The sequence below is a fragment of the Ahaetulla prasina genome, chromosome 5, assembly GCF_028640845.1.
Source record: "Ahaetulla prasina isolate Xishuangbanna chromosome 5, ASM2864084v1, whole genome shotgun sequence".
In the NCBI taxonomy this organism is placed as follows: domain Eukaryota; kingdom Metazoa; phylum Chordata; class Lepidosauria; order Squamata; family Colubridae; genus Ahaetulla; species Ahaetulla prasina.
The window spans coordinates 37,567,967-37,584,804 of record NC_080543.1 but is presented as its reverse complement, the minus strand read 5'-3'; the positions used below and the strand labels follow the sequence as shown (position 1 = coordinate 37,584,804).

Here is a 16,838-nt window from a genome sequence, read left to right as displayed (position 1 = left end):
CCCATCATTTCTCCTAGACTGGTAAAGCAGATATCTGATCGGATACAATATAATTGAAAGTTATGATATAAAAGGTACATTGTAGGTTTGAACTTGGATTTTAGCCATTTTGATGTCTGGGAAAACATTATTCTGGTTGAATCACAGAATCTCACTAGTTATATCAAGCAAAGTTTATAATATCAGGTGAGGACCAATTATTTATTGGTTTGTTTTATATTTAAATAAACTATCCTCTTTGAGGTGAAGAAAACATTTGGCTGGGGAATTCTGGGAACTGAAGCCCGCCCACCTTAAAATTGCCTTATCTGAATAGATTTTGTAGGCATTACTTGATCTAGGAAATGGGTTAAGCGTTTAGAGAAAGCAAGCAGCCTAAATACTGCTAAGAGAACATTGTATATTATACAGCTGTTGCTGTTATTTGACAATTTTAAGTATTTCGCATGCTTGTATAATGACAAAAATGTTTTTCTTTTCAAGGAAAGAAGAAATGTTGGATTCCTGATGAAAAGAAAGCATATGTTGAAGCAGAGATCAAAGAGAGTGGTGGTGGCAAAGTTACTGTAGAGACAACAGATGGGAAGGTAAGGAACCTTCTCTGCTTGATAGGTCACAAGTGCAAGATCTACAAGACAGAGAAACAACAAGCCAGCATAAACAGTTGGTCCAGAGACGCTTTAACAATAAGATCAATTAATCCAAGACAAAAAAGCAATAGCACATATAGCTGGAGATTGCCTTTATATTTTTATGCCTTTGTCCGTCCATCCATCCATCTATCCATCTATCCATCTATCCATCTATCCATCTATCCATCTATCCATCTATCCATCTATCCATCTATCCATCTATCCATCTATCCATCTATCCATCTATCCATCTATCCATCCATCCATCCATCCATCCATCCATCCATCCATCCATCCATCCATCCATCCATCCATCCAACATCCTTCAGGTGTTGACGCCTGGTGACTGTCTAGAGAAAAGTCCTTATAATTTTCTTGGCAAGAAATTGCCTTCTTCACAGAGCTGAGAGAGAGTGATTGGTTACTTAGCTGAATTTGTGGGCCTAAAAATGGGTCTCCTGGATTATAGCATGACGTCTTATCACTACATCACATTTGCTCATATATACTGCAGTATGACAATGCTAAAATATAAGTCCTTTTAAAAAGAGTGCAGCAGTTTCTACCTTGTCCTGCAGGGACAACTATTGTAGCAACTTGAACAAAGTCCCCTACAAATACATACACAACTTTGGATCTGAGGCTTTGGGCTGATCATGCATGAGGCTAATGGCACAAGAGTAATTATATAAAGATGGGCCATATCTTGATTTATTGGTTCAGTAGAAAGATGGATGGGTGGTTAAGTATAGGGGATTCCTGGTGTTGTGGGAGCAACCATACATTTTTATGCTGCTATCTTTGGAGGGAATCAGGGTGGGCACATATGATTTACTTATGTTTCCTGATTGCTTATTTGTACCCTATGACTATCATTAAGTGTTGTACCTTATGATTCTTGATGAACGTATCTTTTCTTTTATGAGCATATGCACCAAGACAAATTCCTTGTGTGTCCAATCACACTTGGCCAATAAAAAATTCTATTCTATTCTATTCTATTCTATTCTATTCTATTCTATTCTATTCTATTCTATTCTATTCTATTCTATGTAGAGGCTCTGGGTCATACTTATCTTTCCAATCTTGGTTAAGCTGCAGTACTTGTGACAGCTCTGAATATTCTCAGAGGCAATGGGCAACAAAACCTTAACTCTTCTATGTCACATGCATGAATACAAAGCAACTGAGTATAAGCAGAGTAGAATAAAAAGATCTGACTTTATAAAATGATAAAGGTAGATTTTGTAATTCTCTGTACATTCCCCAAAAAGCATTGTAAACGATCTTAAAGAATTTCAGCAGTCAATAGCCATTTTAATCATTGCTCAGTTGTTTGGAATGTTTTTAAATAAGCATGCAAAGGACTCAGGGCAGTTTACAGCCAGATAAAAATGGATTACATAAAAATTAAGAACATTTTAAAAATCTAATTCAATTCAGCCAAAACAAAATTAAAACTATAATAGGACCATGATAAAACCCATGTTAAAATTAAATTAGGCCAGCCCTGCGCGATAAAACAACCAGGTCTTTAGCTCGCGTCTGAAGGTCCGGAGGTCAGGGAGTTGACGAATCCCTGGAGGCAGTTCATTCCAGAGGGCAGGCGCTTTCACAGAGAAGGCCCTCCCCCTGGGGGTCGCCAGTTGACATTGTTTGACTGACGGCACCCTGAGGAGACCCTCTCTATGGGAGCGCACAGGTCGATGGGAGGCTATTGGAGGCAGCAGGCGGTCTCATAAATAACCCAGTCCTACGCCATGGAGCGCTTTAAAGGTGGTAACCAACACCTTGAATTGCACCCGGAAGACCACCGGAAGCCAGTGCAGCCTGCGCAGGAGAGGTGTTACATGGGAGCCTCGAATTGCTCCCTCTATTACCCACGCAGCCACATTCTGGACCAGTTGGAGCCTCCGGATGCCCTTCAAGGGGAGCCCCATGTAGAGAGCTTTACAATAGTCCAGGCGGGAAGTGATGAGGGCATGAGTGACCATGCACAGGGAGTCCCGGTCAAGGAAGGCACGCAACTGGCGTATCAGGCGAACCTGATAAAAAGCTCCCCTGGCGACGGCCGTCATATGGTCTTTTAAAGACAGCCGTACGTCCAGGAGGACGCCCAGATTGCGAACCCTCTCTGTGGAAGCCCATGACTCGCCCCCAACAGTCAGCGATGGAGTCAGCTGAATGTACCGGGATGCTGGCATCCACAGCCACTCAGTCTTGGAAGGGTTGAGTCGAAGCCTGTTCTTCCCCATCCAGACCCGCACGGTCTCCAGACACCAGGACATCACTTCAATGGCCTCTATGTCAGATGGCTTTTAATTTATTCTTAGATGGCCATCATCATTATTAATAGCTGAACACCTCAAATCTGCTATTATCATTATTTGAATTTCTACACCATGCTTTATAAAACAAAATTACAAACCTATCTTTTACAAACAGCAATAGTATTCCATAATTTTTAAAATAAGAGATACATTTTAATTTTTCTATTTGATAATCATCCCAAGAGATATTGGTACAAGACTGTGTTGATCTGTTTAAAATTTAAGTTGCATTTGTAAATAGTAGTAGAACTTAGTAAAGTAAAGTAGAACTTGCTAAAATGGTTAAATTGATCTGTTTATTAGGAGAGGAACAATAACTACTTTTATAAAAAGACCAGAAACCTTTTATGGACTTTTTCCTGAAAATGGACAAAAATGAATTGGTGATTTTGGGAAAAGGATTGTTTAGGGAAAAAAGGAACATGTTATGTGATCTGGGAGGGTGGCAACAATAATAATTACATTTGTATTTATTTATTTATTTATTTGTCAAGCATATATAACAGGTAAAAGTATAAACATAATTTGAATATATGAAAAGAGTAAAAGAAAACGGAATATTAGGACAGGGACGATAGGCACGATGGTGCACTTATGCACGCCCCTTACAGACCTCTTAGGAATGGGGTGAGGTCAACAGTAGACAAATTAAACTTGAAGTTTTGGGTGTTTGGGGAAGAAACCACAGAGTCATATAGTGCATTCCAGGCATTGACCTGGAGTGTAACAGCTGCAAAGATCAGAATTCACTTATTTAGATATTTTTCTTTCTCTTTTTTCATCCTATTGTTGATTTCCCCCCCCCCCCCACTTTTTGTCCTATCAGCCGGTCAGCCAGTCAGCTACCTATCTGAAAATCTGTTTGGTGTAATGGTTAGGGCATGAGGCAAAGCCACCTGAGTGATCTTGTGTCAATCTCTTTTATCTCAGCCTTAGGAAAGAGGCAATGGCAAACCACTTCTAAGAAACCTTATCCAGGCAATCTCCTAGAATCAGACACAACTAAATGGAAGATAGAGATATACATAAATACCTTTCAAATTAATAATAATGGGAAATAGAATGCATCTAATTAAAAGTTCCTTTCTTTTTTTGCAGACTGTTACTGTAAAAGAAGATGATGTTCAGCAGATGAACCCTCCAAAGTTTGACATGATTGAAGATATGGCTATGTTGACCCATCTAAATGAAGCTTCTGTGCTATATAATTTGTACAGACGCTACTCTAACTGGATGATTTATGTATGATTTCTTTACTTTGTCATCTTAAAATGTGCTATTTGAAGAACATATTTTTGTAGAAGAATGCCTTAATGTTTTCCCCTAAAGCTGGGGTCTCCAACCTTGACAACTTTAAGCCTGGAGGCCTTCAACTCCCAGAATTCCCCAGCCAGCAAAACTGGCTGGGGAATTCTGGGAATTGAAGTCTGCCAGGCTTAAAGTTGCCAAGGTTGGAGACCCCTGCCCTAAATAATTGTTCAGGAATTATTTTTATGAAATAATTTTTGTGATACATTCCTCTATTTACTTTAGCAATATTGTGAACTTTCTCCTTATCAGCCTATTTAAAGGACAACAATTTGGGGAAGGCTGTTTCCAAAATGGAAGAAAGCAAATACTTTAGGCTCAGTAGAGTCAATGGATATTTTGTTCTGGGTCAAGGATGTTGGAAATGATTCTTTAATAAATAAATTATTTTTCATCACATCTTTTTATTCTGAAAAAAATCTAAAGAGAGAAATATGTGTGAATATGGCAATTGAATGAACAGCAAATGAACAGCATTGTCTAAAGGCAAAGTTGTACAACTCGCAACTTACAGACCTCTGAAGTTCAGAACTCTCTCCTCAGCTGGCTATTAAAATTAAGCATATTAATAATTGTAAAGTTGTCTGAAGATTATTTAAATTATGTTTAAAATGATGATGTTTCTTTGTTTGGTTGCATAGATTTTTTATATGTTGCATTTATTTTAGATTTTTTTTAACCCACATTTATTATTTTTATAAATAAGTCAAAGTAGTGAATATACCTAATACTCCTTCATGCTCCTTTTTTCCCCAACAACAACAACCCTTACTCCTTAGTTCTTCTGACACGAAGAGACAATATTCCTCTTATTAAAAAGTTTGGTATCCATTCTTTTCATTTCTAGACTTACTCAGGCCTCTTCTGTGTGACAATAAACCCTTACAAATGGCTTCCTGTCTACAAAACGGAAGTAGTTTCTGCTTACAAAGGGAAGAGACGCTCAGAGGCTCCTCCCCACATCTTCTCCATTGCAGATAATGCATATCATGATATGTTGCGTAGTAAGTAAATCTATTTGATCACAATTCTTTTTAAAAGTTATGTGTATGTGTATATATAGCCTTGAGTGTCCCCAGATCAGTTTGTTAACATTTGATGACAAATCACCAACATACAGCAGTACAGTTTTTTAGTTAAAATAGTTTAGGTATACTGAACCTCTGCTGGATTTAAATTCTCTAATTTGCTTTTTTTTAAAAAAAAAAGTTGTACAGAATGGAACCAAAGTTTCAACTATGACTTTTCTAGTGATGTCATCTTCATTCTGGCCTACAAATACATTTTTTAAAAAAAGAAAAGGCATATTCTATACTGGAAAGCATATCCTGCTTTCTAAAAGATTTTTAGCACATGAAGATATCTTATTTGAAATTACTTTTATTTATTTATTTGATTATCTATGGATTTTATATGCTACTCCAATTAGACACATTTATGAGCAGTGTATACTCCATGATCCATTAATTAGATTAAAACAAAGCTAAAAATGAGACATTAACAGAAAATCAAAACATTCCAATATAACAATAAAACCCTCCTAGGTCAGTATGATATCAATTCTTAGTACTATACCATCAGGATTATTCAAGTATCCATCGATCCTCAAAACTTTTTGGAAAAGCGTGGTCTGAAAGGAATGGACTACATATTTCAAGGACTATGTTCTTCCGAAGAGTGAGAATGGTATAAAGCAGGGGTCTCCAACCCTGGCAACTTTAAGACTTGTGGACTTCAGGTCCCAGAATTCCTCAGCCAGCAAAGCTTGCTGTGACCCCTGGTATAAAGAAGGCCAACCCCTAGAGTTCTTGATGTTAGCATCTCCTAGGTATTAGGAGCTTCAGTAAACTCTTCTACTAGATGTCATAAGGCAGGCATATCAATCTGTCCTGTAGAGCCATAAAGAGAATCAAAGAATAATAATTGTATTCCATTATTGTATACAATTATATTTTTGATTACAATTATTTGGAAACCTGCTCGCAGCCAATGCAACTCCCAAAATACTGGTGTCAGATGGACAAACAAAATAGATGCTATCATAACTTGAGCCTGTCATTTTGGATCTTCAAAACCTTCAAAGGAGCCTGATGGCTAGTTGCAATAATTTAATTGTGATGAAGCCTCAGTCCATACAGACAGATGGTGACACTTCATCCAGTTAATTCATAGATATGATAAATTGGAGAGATGAGAGGGTTGATCTCTTAAGGCAGGGGTCTCCAATCTTGGCAACTTTAAGACTTGTGGACTTCAACTCCCAGAATTCTAGGAGTTGAAGTCCACAAGTTTTAAAGTTGCCAAGTTTGGAGACCCCTTCCTTAGGCATGCCACAATGTAAGATACTAGATAAAAAGTGAAGACTCTAGAAGCATAGGAATTATGATTCTTAGCTTCACTCACATTTGGCACAATAAATCTATGTGGCCTTTAGTTGAGTTAAATTTCAATATATCAAAATGATGTATGATTATCACCAACTCAGATCTACCTTCTGCACTGCTGCAATGATAGATTGTGATTATCATAATCCAAACTGGACCACATTGCACATTGTGGCATATTAGATTTCTTCCATCAGAGGGCAGTAGTGATGCATGCTTGACATCCGGGAGAGACTATTTATTTGTACTGCTTTCAACATTTATGGATATTACAGACTATAATTGTGTATAGCAATTTAAAGAGCAGTCTGGTACAAATGGATACTTTATTTACTGACACTGAAAGGCCATAATATACTAAATAATATGTTATACATTAAAAAAATGAATGTTGTATAATATACACAAATGCCAAACAAAATCTATAATTCTTCAGGCCCTAATAGTATATTTTACCGACTTGTATAATTATCTCGTATTTAAATATCTACTTTAAGAGGCAGGATTTTTGTTATGATGCAAAAATAAGGCCCGTTTGACTTAATCTCTTAAACTAGATTATTTATTTAATAATATCTGTAGATCCCGCCAATCTTTTTTTTGGGGGGGGGGATAATTTTTGTTGTTATAAAAAAAGCATAGTGAGAAGATTTCTAGTTCTCAGGGACTCTAGATCAGCAGTTTTCAACCTGTGATCCAAGACCATGGAGGTTCACAAATCCTTGAAGAAATATTATGATTTAATTCTTGGGGATCCATGACCACAAAAGATATTTAAAGGATGTCCCTGGTGAAGAAAATGTTGAGAACCATTGCTCTAGAAGATTTAACAACTAGGCATAAAAACACAGTTGAAATACTCTTTAAAATTCCTATGACTAATATATCCAGGCAAGGGTCAAAAGCATGTTGGAATAATATGGTTTTTACTGATTTACTTATTTCTTAAATAAAATAAGGGGCTGAATGTACCTCAGGGATAATCATATACTCCTATACCATTGTTCTACCAAGTTATAGGCATCTCTTAATGGTGGTCTTAAGCTCTCTAGATGTTTTGACTTTGTGGACAGATTCAATTCTAGGAAGGCTCTGCCTAATATATTTCACTGTTGAGCATTTGAAGTTTTGAAGGTAAAAGGAGCACTTTGAGCTGATCTACTGGAAACCTACTGGTAAACAACACAATGACCTTAAAACTGGTGTTAATCTGTACTGCTCTCCTCTCAGCAGCATGGCCCTCACATACTCTGTCAGCTGCAGCTTTTGAGTAATCTTCAAAGGCACTTCAATGTACAGTGCATTACAATAATCCAACCAAGTAGTTGATCACCACTTGGTTGGATTCAGTAGTGGATTCCACTTACCTTTGCTACCAGTTCAGAACTGTGAGAGTGTGCGCGTGCTCACTTTGCTTGCACATGGTGCTTCTGTGCATGCACAGAACCTTCTGCACATGCGCAGAGCTTCTATGATGACATCTGGGTGGACGGGAGGAGCCTCCTGTCACTGCCACTGGTTGGATTATTGTAACACAATGTACATTGAAGTGCCTTTGAGGATGACTAGGGCATCCTAAATTAGATAATGTTATAATTAGGACCTCAATCAGAGTTAGGCAGTGAACCCATAGCCACAATTTCACTCAACTGCTAGAGCAAGAACTGAGTATTTAGGAGCACCCTCAAGTCATGAAATTCTTGCTTTGGAGAGAGAATTGCCCTGTTCAAACTACTATGTCTGCTGTTATTGGATTTTCTAGTTATTTACTAATGAATAGCAATTCTTGGCATAATTAAAATCATAAGTGACTATGGGCACTTATGGGCACTTATGAACAATGAACAGTTCAATTGTACAACTATTCAAAATTTCAATGGAATTTCTAGCTCAGTCAGAGCTGGCAATTTTATAACCAGGTGTCATCAGCATATTGTTATTTCGTGCCAAAGTGGTGGATGAAATTTCCTAACAGTTTCATATAAATGTTCAATAACATAACAGCCTTAAGCTCTATCAGACCCCATATTGCTCATATTCTCACTATCAGCAGAATCAGATACAAATAGAACAGAACTGGCCCTCCAATTTCCAAATTCTGTAGAATACCATAGTCAATTATACTGAATGCTGCTGACAACTACCATCCACTAGACTAGAACAACCAAAGTCATTTTTATTATGATCAGGATGATACATTTTCCTGTAGGATTCTCTGTAGTAAATTCTTCATTACTTTTTTTGACAAGAATGCCCTAAAATATATATTTTAAAAATAAGCATTTCCTCAGAATAATCTAGGAGGAGGAAATACTGTTGAAGGTTTTTTTTTGTCTTCCTCATAGATCGAGAGAACCAATCAATGCTGATTACGTAAGTGACTCTTCTCAGATGCTTTATATTGAAAAATTACTTTTTGTAATAGTGTCTAGAATTTTTAGCAGAACATGAAAATCTATAGGAGCCTCATTTTGTTCTTGACTGCTAAACTTTCCATTTTGGCGTACAGTTAAATTTGCTCTTATGTCCTAAAAGCAAACCTGGTTTGTATGAAAGTTTTTTTATTGAGATTATCTTAACTCATAAATATGGCACATTTCAAATAAATTGTCCTAGTATTCCTTCCTAACATATATGAACTGTAGATTTAAATGGATCTTGTTTGAGAAGTACTTTCAGAACATATTAAAAACTATGCTGAATTAAGATCAAGTTTCTTTTATTCCAGTACCTTATTTGCTACAACACCCAATTAAAAGCATCACATGAACAGCCTTTATCTGAAACTGCTCATAAATAACTATTATTCAGTGGCACATTGGTTATGAGCTAGCGTCACTACCATTACCTATAGAAAGTCTTTATCCTCCATATTGGACAAACTTTCCTCTTTTCTTTAGTGTACTATGTCTGTACTGCAGTTATACGGGTAACCACCAGATGGCAGCAGAGTTCTCACTGTCTCTTTTTTGCCACATAGAGGTCATCTGGATTGTTGTAACCAAATTCTGGTAGTCCCATTTTTCTATAAACATTCATTGAAAGACCCCTTTTTTAAGGGAAAGATAGCATTACAAAAAGCTTAATTTTCAAGTTGTATTTTCTTGTAAATTAAAATGTTGAGATTCTATCATCTTTCTTTTGTTTACAGTGGAGAATCTGGTGCTGGCAAAACTGTGAACACAAAACGTGTCATTCAGTATTTTGCCACCGTTGCAGCAATTGGTGAACCTGGGAAAAAAAATGTAAATACAAATGACATTTACTTTGTATAAACAATGACTATACAGTCACAAATAGCATAATAATTACCTATGATACGTTAAAGAAATTCCAAGTGTAAAAAGACCATGAATCTTTTCACCAGTAAGTTTAACTTTTCTCCAGTATGTTTAACAGGTTTAAAAGTTTGTACCATTGTTACAATAGTGATGACTGGGCTTCAGGTATAGCTTATAGGTATATTAAATTCTCTCTCTCTCTCCCTCCCTCCCTCCCTCTCTCCCTCTGTCTCTCTCTCTCTCCCCAACTGGACTTTCTTGTTTTTCTTTGAAGACATTTCATTTCTCATCCATGAAGCTTCTTCAGCTCTGACTGGATGGTGAGAAATGGAATGACTGAAGAATATAAATGCTTCCATTTCCTACCATCTGTCAGAGCTGAAAAAGCTTCTTGGATGAGAAGCAAAACTTCTTCAAAGAAAAACAAGAAAGTCCAGTTACCTTTTGAAAAACCACCTCTGGGAAAACCATGACCTGCATGACTGAAAATCTCCATAGACAGTCTCTCTTGGCTTCTCCCAAATAAAGTCGAAAACAATAATTTTGTAAGGCAGCTGTGAATTTCTAAGAGATTTCCTACACTCTCTTTCAGACAAAAAAGGAATGATTATAAAAGTTAGTTAAATTTGCAGTATAAAATGCCTCCGACCTAGGGGGAAAACACTGCTGTTGTCATGCCCCTGTTGGAGTCTGATTCTGAGATGGAAGAGGAACAACTGACAGAGAGCGAGAGAGCGGCTCCATTGGCTGTGGAGGAAACTGGGGAACGGCAAAGTCAGGCTGGGCAGAGCAGGGGACAGTTAGAACAAGGCAGAGGGGGTTCTGATGAAGACCAAAGCCCACCCCCTCCTCATCCTAGGGCACGTAGGGAAGAAGGGAGAAAAGAGAGCAATGTGGGTTGCGTGGCTTATGAGGGAGGAAAGGGCCCCGATCCCCTTCACAAGATATACCTGAAGCTGGAGTTTAAAAGGAGAGGCAAATGGGAGGGGCTGTTCTCGGGAACAAATGCTGATTTAACATTCGTGTTTATTTATTTATTTATTTATTTATTTATTAGATTTTTAGACCGCCCTTCTCCCGAAGGACTCAGGGCGGTGTACAGCCTTAATTAAAATACATAGATACACAATACAAATCCCAAATTTAAAATACATTTAAAATGAAATATTTAACCGGCCAATTTAAAACTAAAACGGTCAAAGACCGATATAAAACCCTAAAATATAAAATTATAAATAGATTAATACAATTAAAATTCAATTAAAATTAAGTTAGACTAAAATATTAAATTAAAATAATATTTAGGCTAGTCCCACCCGATTGAATAGCAGAGTCTTCAGTTCCCGCTTGAAGGTACGGAGGTCGGGAAGTTGGCGTAACCCTGGAGGTAACTCATTCCATAGGGTCGGTGCTGCCACAGAGAAGGCTCTCCCCCTGGGGGTCACCAGCCGGCACTGTTTGGCTGATGGCACCCGGAGCAGGCCTGCTCTGTGGGAGCGCACAGGTCGTTGGGAGGCTATCGGTGGCAGAAGGCTATTGGTGGCTATCGGTGTTGACTGTTTTATCTGAGTTCCTGGCATCCTCCCAACTGGTTTAATTTACAGCCTTGCTATTTCAATTCTGGAATTCCTTATCTTGCTTGCCCTGCCAGATTAATTAACTTATCTTGTCCTGTTGGAATTATGGTTAGAAGTTTTCTCTGCTTACAGGTTTGTGGAAGGGTTTTTCTCCAGACCGGAGAGTAAAGGGATGTTGGGGGCAAAGTTTGGCGCTAATAAAGTACTTATTTACTGCCTGTGTTGCCTTTGTGCCATCACAGCTGTTTTGATTATTTACAACATATATTTTTGGTATTGTCCTAGTGGAATAGGTATGTTTTTCCATTAATTAATCAGGGTATAAAACAGCTCCTTCAGGTGGGACAAGACATGAACAAGGTTAACCGGCATATGTTGAACAAGTAACTGAAGCACTGGTCTGATTTTTGGTGATCAGAATAAGGACCGGTCAGGTTTAGTAGTTTTGAGAGAACAATCAATAGTAACCAATCCATGCTGCAGAAACTAAGTCTATACCAAGGTACCATTTCTTGATTAAAAACAAGAATCTTAGAATTAAAATCATGATGTGTCATGTATCAAAGTGAATTGTAAAAGGAATACCTAGTAAAATCACAACTGGAATGGATTGATAGATGAATATATGTTCTTGGTCTTTTCTTCAATTTTGTTTTTATGTTTTGTTTTAAACAGCAGCCAGCCACCAAGACTGGGGTAAGTTATCTACATTTGATTTTGTGCTATCAAATGGTTGTCAATTCTTAGTGACCACATAGTGACTGTGCAGATAGTCATCTATATTACCAAAAGTTAATCCAAGCATTTTCTGAAGTTTATAAGTCATGTGTGCTATAATGTTAGTGCTTCAAAATGTAAGGATTAGTTTGCATTCATCCATTTATTGAATTATAATTGCAGTAACTGTAAGAGGAACACATGATTCACAACCCTACCATATTTGCCAATTGCTTTTTTTTCCATTTTAAAAATTATTTACTTGAGGTACTGTCTCATGTTAATGGGACTGTTCTGCCCCACCTGCACTGGCATAGGGGGCATACTGAGGATCCTGTCGGTCAAGGAACTTTGGCTGGCGGGCTCCAGGAGAAGAACCTTCTCTGTGGTGGCTCCTGTCCTTAGGAATATCTTACCTCCTGACCAGAGGTGAAATTGGCTCCCAGCCCCCTGATTTTTCATAAAAGCCTTAAAACCTGATTATACCAGATGGCTTGGTGTACTAACGGGGGTGGGGACTTACACTGGAGGTGGTTGACTAATTAAAAGCTAATCCCATATACCCCCTCCCTGTGTTTCTGGCTCTCCCCTTCTCCATATTATATTAATAATTTTATTTTGTTTTGCTTGGCCTTTTATATTGGAATATTTTAATATTTTTAAATGTTTAACATAATGTAATATTTTGTTGCAAGCCACCATTTAAAATGAGATGGGTGGCAAAAAAAATTATAATAAATAAATACAGAAAAATCTTACATGCAAGGAAGGATGGAATTGTTGTAATGCTAAGCCAATATTGTAGGACATCTGACCAAATACAGAGATTTCAGCTTCTTCATCATAGAATTCATTGGCTGACCTTGAGACAGTCATTTGCATTCCAAACAGGTTGTGAATATGAAATGGGAGAAAGATCTCCTAAGTCAACTTCCTTGAGGTTCCAGAATAAAGATATTTGAATTGGAAGGATTAGCAATTGTCCATGTGAAAGCTATTCTGCAGTTCTGTCCACATCTTAACCCTGATTTAACTGTTCTGTCTGAATATCTGGATTTTTGCATATTCTTTGCATAGTGTTGCATTCTTCTGGTTTATCAAGGTGAATTGGGTATATCGTTACGTTCTAAAGGTACTTAATTTTTTTGCATTGTAAGGGAACCCTGGAAGATCAAATCATCCAAGCCAACCCAGCTTTGGAAGCTTTTGGGAATGCCAAAACTCTGAGAAATGACAATTCTTCACGTTTTGTAAGTAGCATTTCTAACTATGGAACATTACTATCTTGCATTATTATGCTCATAAAATAAAAGCAGAAATTGAATTACATTAAAATCAGTTTTTTAATAGTAATGTATTTCTTGATTAAGTTATTGGATTGTTTTTTTACAAGTAATGTCAACAGCTGTTCTGCTGTTACTTATTGGAACATTTTGGCATAGAAATTGTACCGTCTTGGGATTTTAGTCACAACTTGGCAAGCTAAAGCATAAGCAAACAGGACTTGATTTATTCAGGTTTTCCTGCTATAAAAATGGCAGGGGAAAAAAAGGTGTTTAGAAATGGTCCAGAGGGAATTCAGGTTCGAGAATTTTATACAAGAACTTTTCTAGCGCCATCAAATCCACCCAATGATTTTTTTTTCTTTTTATGACCCTGTAATCCCTTTTATTGAGATGGAGTTGAAGCAACTGAATGGAGGTAAAGCGTTTATTGGCCGGATTCCCTCCCTGATGTTATGTAGAGTTCGCAGCAGATTTTTTTTTTGCGCCCTGATAGAGAAACATCTGTCGTTACCTAGGATTGAACTCTCAATGTCCTAAGTGTGAGACAAGTGTTTTCACCTCTAAGCCACTGCACCAGTCAAATCTAGCCAGTGATAATTATCCTAAATCAGAATACAGTATTAAACATTTCTGGTTCCCACATAGGGAATCATTTCCTTTGGAAATATTCTTCCTTTCTGTACTCTATCTTTCAACTTACCACTGCCAATACTTTCATGTGCTTGAGGATATACTGTTTAATCAGAAACACACCCTAGAACCACAGAGTTCAAATATTTGGAGTTAGCCCTCCCACAAATTCTATGCTTTGTGGGCTTAGCAAACTCTGTCCAATTGATTTTCCTCCTCAGATGTTAATTTATAGAATTAGAATGAGACTATTGCCTTACACACTGTAAACCGCCCTGAGTCTTCGGAGAAGGGCGGGATATAAATGTAAACAACAAAAAAAATTGTTAGAAGTTATGGTAGACACCATTGAATATGATACTATCTACATCCTTAATTACTATTGCTTGTATATTTATAAAATACTGTCACGTTAGAAAAGAACAGAACAGAAAAACAGAGTTGGAAGAGACCATGGAGGTCTTCAAGTCCAACCCTATGCTCAGGCAGGAAACCCTATACCTTTTCAGACAAATGGTTGTCCAATCTCTTCTTAAAAACTTCCAGTGTTGGAGCATCCATAACTTCTGGAGGCAAATTGTTCCACTGATTAATTGTTCTAACTGTTAGGAAATTTCTCCTTAGTTCAAGGTTGCTTCTCTCCTTGATTAGTTTCCACCTATTGCTTCTTGTCCTGCCGTCAGGTATTTTGGAGAGTAGGTTGACTCCCACTTGTTTGTGGCAACCCCTATGCAGCGTATGAGGCTAGAGAATCCTTGCCTATTGGCTTATAAATGAGTGGCCATCATTGGCCAACAGGTGATAGCTGCTATATAAGTAGCAGCTGTGAGTGAAGTTGGTTTGTTCGGGAATATTGCCCTATTTTTACTCGCTGTTAGTTTGTTGTTAATAAGGATTATTGCTAACCGTCAAGCCTCCATTCCCTTCTTCATTCTTTGAATGAAGCACTGGCGACGAGGGTGGGATGCGGAGAGAATCACCCTCGCTCGTTGTGTCGTTTTAAAACTGCAGTTTGCCGCAAATGCGGCAAACGGGGACATCTGGCTAGGGTTTGTCGTTCTATCCCACTGGACAATATTCCATCAGGTCCTCGTTCGGCTAGACGGTTCCAGAGAGGTCCTCCTGTGTCCCAAGATGATTGCTTCACCGTGAACCGAGGAAACACCAACCCTGCAGTGTCGATCAGCCAGGCTTCGACTGGCTCCAACAAGAAAATTTTTCTTACTATCAAGTTGGAGGGGGTGCCCTGTAAAATGGAGGTGGACACAGGCTCTTCTAAATCTATTATTGCCTGGAACACCTTACAGAAGATAGCTCCAAGCTTCACTGAAAGTAGTGCAGCGTAAAAGGCACCCATCGAGGCTTAAGCCTAATAGGAGACACCTGGGGACCAACTTCACTCACAGCTGCTACTTATATAGCAGCTATCACCTGTTGGCCAATGATGGCCACTCATTTATAAGCCAATAGGCAAGGATTCTCTAGCTTCATACGCTGCACCCTAGATATTTAAACACTGCTATCATGTCACTCCTAGTCCTTTTTTTGATTAAACATATCCAATTCCGGCAACCTTTCTTTATATGTTTTAGCCTCCAGTCACCTAATCATCTTTGTTTTCCATTAATAAAGCTGTAATAGGGAAATATCTGATAATGCCATTTGCCCTCTCAGAATTGAACATATTATACCATTTATACATTCCTGGCATGAATGGTTTTTTTTTTCAAAGTTTGCAAAAAGTTCCTAAATATACACAAACTGTTTACATGCTTACATGCTTACATTTTGTACTTATCTGAGAAGTGTGATGGTAGTCCAAAGGAAGCTTCTTCAAACATACTTTGTATTTGTGTTTTGATAACAATTTTAGAATTGGTTATCCTTGACCAAACTGGCAAGGGAACCTGAAGAATAAAGGTTGTTTTATGAACTTGTGGATAGAGAGGGATCCTATCCATATTTTACTGCCTTCCTCTAACATATATTCACTCCCAACAAAAGAAATACACTTCTTATATCAACTAATGGTCCATTTTTTACATTAGTTCTGATGTTTATTAAATGAAAACCTCATTTTTCACTGAAATACTTGGCCCTTTGATTATTTTCCACTAAAACCATTATTATTCACTGGAAACGAGAAGGAACTTCTACATGCGTTGCAAGTATCTTCCCGTTAATAACGAGTAATATGAATTTTGATACTATTATAACACAGGAGAAGCTATAAATTATAAGGTCATCAGATTTGGATTGCAAAAGCTTTATTGTCCTTTGAATCTTTGTAGTCCATGTCTGGTAGCCATACTAAATTAAAAAGATGGTCAATGTGTGAAAAATAGGTATGCAGGTAGTTTTTCTAGATCAATTAGCAGTAGCAGTGGGATATAACTTGCTGCCCAGCCTATGTTTGGTACAGTATTCATTCAGTGTTCTGGACTGCAAAAGCAGCAGGACCATCTAAAGTTTATAATTAAATAAATAAACAAATATGGTGTTGTTTTTACTGAGAAAGCAAGTATAGCACAGTTTTGTATATGTGAAACATTTGAGTGCTATGTAATATTCTCTAAGGAAATATTATCAAAATAAAACCAAAGGACATATTTGTTCTAATAATGGCTACAAAACCGCAGAAACCACACTAGATCCCAAACTCACACATTAAAAAAAAAAGGCTGATGTTCCAG

General features: G+C 37.6%; 1 protein-coding gene across 1 annotated transcript in view; it reads left to right on the top strand.

Annotated features, from left to right (window-relative positions):
* MYH15 (myosin heavy chain 15) overlaps nt 1–16,838 on the top strand; it is a 107,257-nt gene that overhangs the window by 5,318 nt on the left and 85,101 nt on the right. Inside the window, exons 3-9 of the mRNA XM_058186017.1 lie at nt 484–587; nt 4,061–4,204; nt 5,118–5,274; nt 9,000–9,027; nt 9,806–9,899; nt 12,188–12,208; nt 13,387–13,479. Coding sequence (XP_058042000.1) covers nt 484–587; nt 4,061–4,204; nt 5,118–5,274; nt 9,000–9,027; nt 9,806–9,899; nt 12,188–12,208; nt 13,387–13,479 — 641 coding nt within the window. The remainder of the gene's footprint in view (nt 1–483; nt 588–4,060; nt 4,205–5,117; nt 5,275–8,999; nt 9,028–9,805; nt 9,900–12,187; nt 12,209–13,386; nt 13,480–16,838) is intronic.